Genomic DNA, 7,238 nt, shown 5'->3' on the forward strand with positions numbered 1-7,238 from the left:
AGGAATACGGTCATTGTGATGAAAATGCTAACTGTGACGACACAGGTGTCACTTGTTGGCTAGTAAAACCTCTGCTGTCAGCATCTAATGGAACACATACTTCCTCTTCCACCTGGGTTCTATCTCAGGCACCGTGATTGCTCTGTAGAAGAAGAACCCACTTTGCTGTCTGCCACCTTGGGGAGTTGGAGTGGAATCAAAGAAGTTGATCTAAAGAAGTTATATGAGAGAGAAGTTTCATACTTACCAGTAAAATTAGTATAAAGGTTGTTAGGTAGGGATTATAGTATAATAGGGGTTATTATTACAGTATAGTGGTATAATGAGTCATTATTCTCTAATAGTAGTAGCAACATTAACTGTACTAATGCTGATTGAGTACTTACTGTGTACCAGACCCTTCCCTACCTTCTACTAACTCACCTAATCTTCACAACAACCCTGTGAAGCAGATAGTACTGTTATATGCAGGCAGTAGGTTTGCCAGATAAAACACAGGATGCACAGTTATATGCGAATTTCAAAGAAACAACAAATGTCCCAATGCAGTGTGGGACATACTTACACTAAAAAAAATTATATTCATTTGTTTCTCTGTAATTCACATGTAACTGGATGTTCTATATTTTTATTGGCTAAACCTGACAACCCTAACAGAGAGGCTTATGACCCACCCACGATCACCCAGCTGGAAGAGACAGAACTGGGATTCAAACTCAGGCTGACTCCATAATCTTTGTTTTTATCCATTTCAGGATCCTGCATCTCCAATAGAGACTGTGGACGCCAATGAGCATGTGCTACTTACCTATCCACAGAAGGGGACAACAATGGAAGAGAACATTTGACTCTATGAAACATAACATGATGCTCTTCTATTTCGCATATAAAGTACACTTATTTTTGAGAAAGAAACAGCTCAAAGACATCAGCATCCTTCTTGTGGCCACATATCTTTAGTTGATCTTCAACTGCCTGATAACATATAATTAATCTGTCAAGCCACATTCCACTGAGCAAAAATACTGAGACATTTACAGTCAATAACAATAATGTCTACAAGAAGATCAAAAGAAAGGTGAATATGGAGGCAACTACTCTAAACTGATAAATTCCAACGCTACAATTATACATTACTTAATCATTTTTGTGGTTGAATTTCATTATCCTTAATCTTGGGCACAGATGTGTAAACAAATTTTAATCAAGAGAAAAAATGCGTTTGTGTACATATACACCAAAACCAAGTATTCGATTCTCCACGAGGAAGAGTAATTTGGTCTTTAAATATCTGTAAATATACCTTCAAACATGAAGGACTGATATTTGCTAGGTTTACCATATTTGCAGAAGACACTCAGTATCAAGGTTGGAGGTGGAGGGAGTAGAGTATAATGTACATTATCATATAGGGGCTTGGCACCCTGTAAATTCTCAATAAATGTCAGACGAATGAATGAATGAGTGAATAAATGTTATTTTCTTTTCTCTGCAAAGAAACAGTGTCTTCATGTTTCAAGAGTTACTAACATACTTGCACAATGGGAATTTTTGGTGGAGAAGTAGCAGTTTTTATTCCCATAGGTTTTTTTTCGGAAAACACATATCCAACAACAGCTATTTAACTGCTTTGCCTTTTCTTCTTAAGGTCCTTTACTAAACTACAAAATAACATTTATAGGCCACATGGCCTAAGATGATATGGAAAAATTAAAGCCCATCTATAATTTGTCAATGAGGGAGTAAAGCTAACAAGACACAACAAAAGTGGAAAGTATAATCATTGCACTTCTGGAATCTGAAAAACATTGTAATTACCAGAGTCAAAACAATCACCAGGGCTTCCCTGGTGGCGCAGTGGTTGAGAGTCCGCCTGCCGATGCGGGGGACACGGGTTCATGCACCGGTCCGGGAGGATCCCACATGCCGTGGAGCAGCTGGGACCGTGAGCCATGGCTGCTGAGCCTGCGCGTCCGGAGCCTGTGCTCCGCAACAGGAGAGGCCACAGCAGTGAGGGGCCCGCGTACCGCAAAAAACAAAAACAAAAAAAAAAACAATCACCAAATTTCAGCTGGGATTTGTTGTGGGTGGTGAGGTAGTAATGTCAGTAAGGGATATATGAAATTTTGACAATGGTTTCATTATTTAGTAGAGGACATTAGAAGAGTTAGATTTAATGGGATGAACAAATATCTAAAGAAGTGAAAAAGACAGATACCCCAGGGATGGAGAGCAGCTGCTAATTTATATCCCAAACTTCCTTTGTGACCCTGTTATACAACCTGAATCTTGGGGCTTAGAGAATTTATTGGCTCAGGTGTAGGCATTTCCATCAGGGTATTTTTGTAACCATGATAAGTGAGCTGAATCTGGGGCTTAGAAAAACCCACTGGATCAGTCTTAGGCATCCACATCTGGGAATTTTAATTTAACATCCAAACCATCAGCTTCTACTATACACAGTCAATCTCAATTTCACCAAAGTGTTTGGAATGTTAAAGCCTGATCAAATTAGAATTAAAATTTTGCAGCTATCTATTAAAATTACAAACTTGCTTTTAACTTTATCCCACAATTTCACATCTAGCACTCAGAAATACACCAGTACATACACACACATGCAAAATGTGAATACCACTGCTCATCTCATACATACATTGTAGTTGTGAAATATGCCCCATTAATTGGAATATGGGTTAAATTAAAATGTAACTTCTCAATAGAACGCTGTGCAGTAGCTTAAAAATGTAGACAGATGGATATCTAGATCAATGAAGATATCCAAAAAAAAAAAAATATATATATATATATATATATATATATATATATATATATTTTTTTTTTTTTTTTTTTTTTTTTTTTTTTTTTTTTGCGGTACGCGGGCCTCTCACTGTTGTGGCCTCTCCCACTGCGGAGCACAGGCTCTGGACGCGCAGGCTCAGCGGCCATGGCTTACGGGCCTAGCCGCTCCGCGGCATGTGGGATCTTCCCAGACTGGGGCACGAACCCGCGTCCCCTGCATCGGCAGATGGACTCTCAACCACTGCGCCACCAGGGAAGCCCTCCAAGATATATTTTTAAGTTAAAATGTCATAGGCAGTTTTGTTACCAATGATATTTATATGCACACAAAACGCACACACTCCAAGTTATTAACAAGTTATCACTTGAGATCATGAGGGACTGTCACTTTTTAAGCAATCCACTTTTCAATAATGTTTGAATATTTTATGATAAACACATATTAACTTAGTAATCAGAAATTAATACACATTTTGAACATTTTAGCCATGGAATGAGTATTTTAAGATTTAAATCAAATTTTGAAAATAAAAACAGGAAAAGGGAAATTGAAACTGCCGTCATAATATGTGAATCACTGATGTAATTAATTATTTATTTACACAGCTCTTTATCATGGCGTGTTTCCTTCCAACTGAAAACTTCATACGAATCTGGTAACAATAAAGTGTCAAAATGCCAAAGAACTCAAAAATGTGTCAAGAAGTTTCAACTTCCAGTGAATCCGTGGTGGAGCAGTTTCAGTTCCCAAACAACAAACAACTTCACTAGCAGCATATTCCTTTCATCTAAAGAAGCACAAGAATTCTTTCCCTGGACTATTTTTTTTATTGTGGTAAAATATACATAATATAGAATTTACTGTTATAACTGTACAGTTTTGTGGCATTAAGTGCATTCACATTGCTGCTCAGCCATCACCACCATGCATTTTCAGAAGTTTTTCATCTTCCTCAAATGAAACTCTGTACCCATTATACACTAACTCCTAATTTCTTCCCCTGTTGCTGACACCCACCCTTCTACTTTCAGTCTATAAATTTGACTACCCTAAGTACCTCAAATAAATGGAATCAGGCAGTATTTGTCTTTTTGCAACTGGCTTATTTCCCTTAGCATAATGTCTCCAAGAATCATCTATGTTGTGATGTATGCCAGGATTTCCTTCATTTTTAAGGCTGAATAATATTCCATTGTATATATGTACCACATTTTGTTTTTCCATTTAACTATCAATGGACACTTGGGTTGTTTCCACTTTTTGGCTTTTGTGAATAATGTTGCTATGAACATGGGTATACAAATATCTGAGTCCCTGCTTACACTTCGTTTGAGTATATATTCAGAAGTGGAATTGCTGGATCACATGGTAATTGTATATTTAATTTTTTAAGGAATTGCCATACGATTTTTCACAACAGCTGCACACAACAGCACTCTTTAATATGAACATTTTTAAAGTCGTAGGTCCAAACAGATCATTCAGCCATTTATTGAACCACAAACTACTTTGTCTTAGTTCAGGCTATGCCTAGTTTAGTCTAAGACTAGCTAGTAAATGTAGCAATGAATCAGGAAAGGTGCCTACTCTCTATGACTAAACTTTTAGTAAGAGAAGGAAGTATACACAATGTTGCAAAAGAAGGTTGCAAATATTAAGGGCTAAGAGAAAGGGAAAATATGCTCTGGTGAATTAAGAGGAAGAAGAAAATACTGTCAACCCTGGGAACTTTGAGAGGATTTTAGGGCAGCACTGACAATTGGGCTGGGTCTGAAATGGTGAGGAGAAATTAGACACAGATATCGATGGATGGACATTTTAGACACAGGGGAGTAAGTACACAAAAGAGAAAAAGCAGGGGAAGAACGTGTGAGGCGTTAGGGTTGTACAGCCTTTGGCTGCAGGGAAAGGCACGGGGAAGGCAATTGTGAGGAATCAATTTTAAAAGGTGGGTTAGGGTCATATTATTTGTGCTAACTTTGAAATTTAGGCTCAGAAGCGTGCACCTACTGCTCAAACAAAACTTTTATAGGTCCCAAGAATGCTAACTTAAAATCACATATTTTATGTAATCTGAAATTTAAATTTAATTTTATACGAGATAGATATACATATACATGAACTATATATACTAACTGCACGGTAAAATCAGTGTAAGGAATTCCAATAAAGTTCTGATTTTTCCCATGACAACTACATCAATGCTTTTAAGCAATATGCAATATCAAGTTATTTCAAAATCATTTTTCCTCCTTTTCTTGTGCCCTTGTTTTGTCAGGCTGTAAAAGGATGGGCTTAATAACTATTGGATAATTCATCACTGGACTCAATTCTGGGGCAATAGAGAAGTATTATAGGATTTTTAAACTGGAGAAGAGATGTGACAAAGCTAAATCTCAGGAAGATGGCTGTAGCAGCACCATATATGGTGGCCTGGGGTGCAGACAGAACTGCAGATAGGAAGCAAGGTTGCCTCTGGAAAATCAAGTCAAGAGCCAATGAGCCTGCCCCAGGACAGTAGCAAGTGAGAATAAGCAGTGAACAGATATGACATGTGATGTACAAAGAGAACTGATGAGAACTGGCAAGTAACTAGAGGCAGAGAATAAGGGCAAGGGAAGTCACAGGTGATGATGATTGTGCGATGACATGAGGATGAGACAGGTGACTGGGAGGGAAGATGCTTGCAGTTGAGAAATGCTGAAACTGAGGCACTGGTGGATCACACAAGTCAAGCTGTCCACCAGAAAGCTGCAAGTGGGAGAGCGGATCTCACCAGCGATGTCAGGGTGGGTGTGTACAGACTGGCCAGTCGGCCAGCACAGAGGAGAGAGTGGGACCCAGGTAAGATCATCGTGAAGTGTCTATATTTAGAAAGAGGAGGAGAGAACCAAGCTGGATAAGGAGAAAGACGGGGCGTTGTTATAAAGTGAGGAAGAGAAACAAAAAGACAGTGGGAGCTGAGAGGGCGGATTTCAAGAAGGTAGAATTTGAATCTGCAGTGTTGCATAGGGTGGTAGAGGATACCACTCAGAAAAGGTATTCAATTTGGGGAGCAATTTCAGCAACGTGATGAGGAGGAAATGTTAGCTTTCAAATTAACTGATTGACAAAACAGGAAGATAAAAACAATCCAACACAGAACTTGGGTGCAGAGAGTTGGAAAGAATAAAAGCAACTTCTTCCACTGTGGATGCCTTGGAATCTGGATAAAGGAGAAAAATGTTTGAAAATTGCGGGATTATTAAATCCTAGAAGAATCAAGACTGTATTAAAATCTGTAGAAGGAAATATCCTTGCTTTGACGATTTACATACTGTAATGATAGATAAATTCCTATACCTACATGCAATACACATGCACCACAAGTTAGTTAAGATTTAGTGTGAAGTTTTCAGTTCATTACAGAACTTTCAGCCTTGATTAATCATCATAGCCCCCAGCCTTTCTAGACAAGTGTGAGAACTCAAGAACACCTTGCTAGGTCCTAAGTGGCATAACACAATTTTGACATTTTTTTCCCACTCAAATATTCTTTTAGCCATTATCTTAACTGCCCTCAACTCTGCTTGTATTGTCCCTCAAAGAACTTTTCCTCCCCATTGTGTCGATCTGCACTTTAGGGGAACATTTCAGTATTATATATATATGTGTATATATTTATCTCCTTTGGAGAGTCAAGACTCCAAATTTATGGCCTTATTACCTAATCTCTAAACTGCCGTAATTATATATTCAGGAGATATTAAGTGGGAAAAAGTCAGTATACATCAGTTAGTGTGGATCAGGGGCAGCCCCCAAACCCCACCCAGGTGATTACAGGTCTCTAGCCCCAGTTGGAGGGTTTGGCTGAGGTCCGCCGTTGCTCCATCCCTCCGCCCTGGATCCCAGGGGTGGCTTCCAGAGGACTAGGGCATCTGACAGGCCCCCTGCTCACCCCGCCCCTGCCCCTGCCCCGGCCCCGAAATGCTCCGTGATCTGGGGAAGGTGGAGATGCTTACTCTACGGCTGATTTCCAGGGCGGCATCTGCCGCCTTCGCTTGGCTTGTCGTGTGTTGGAAGGCACAGGGCAGATGTTCGAGGTCCCCAGTCATCAGGACACAGGGGGACTCAGCAGCACCTATGATCAACCCAGCCTGGCCTGCGGCTGATTGTTCTGACGGTTACCAACAGTTACCAGAACCTTGTTGACTAAAAGCCAATCCAAAGTAGGGAAGATCTGAAGCCAAAGCCTGACTTCTGTGACGTTCGCGGGTGTGACCCTGCAACACCCCGTCGTACCTCAGATACACTAGTGTTTCCCCTGCGCCGGGTACTGCGTGCCATACATGCCGGAAAGACAGCATATGCCAGAGACCATGAGTGTGTCAGAGGACCCCAACTGCAGTCACCGAGTAATAATAATTTTACTGAGATCTAAATATCAGAAAATTTA

The 7,238-nt window shown here is 39.9% G+C and overlaps 1 protein-coding gene across 1 annotated transcript in view; it reads right to left on the reverse strand.

The window, feature by feature from the left end:
• LRRC72 (leucine rich repeat containing 72) overlaps positions 1 to 6,897 on the reverse strand; it is a gene marked incomplete at both ends in the record, with an annotated part of 48,404 nt that extends 41,507 nt beyond the window's left edge. The window contains 2 exon segments of the mRNA XM_079711819.1: positions 902 to 975; positions 6,805 to 6,897. Coding sequence (XP_079567945.1) covers positions 902 to 975; positions 6,805 to 6,897 — 167 coding nt within the window.
• Between the last annotated feature and the right edge of the window lie 341 nt (positions 6,898 to 7,238).

Source organism: Hyperoodon ampullatus (assembly GCF_949752795.1).
Source record: "Hyperoodon ampullatus genome assembly, chromosome: 9".
NCBI classification, from domain to species: domain Eukaryota; kingdom Metazoa; phylum Chordata; class Mammalia; order Artiodactyla; family Ziphiidae; genus Hyperoodon; species Hyperoodon ampullatus.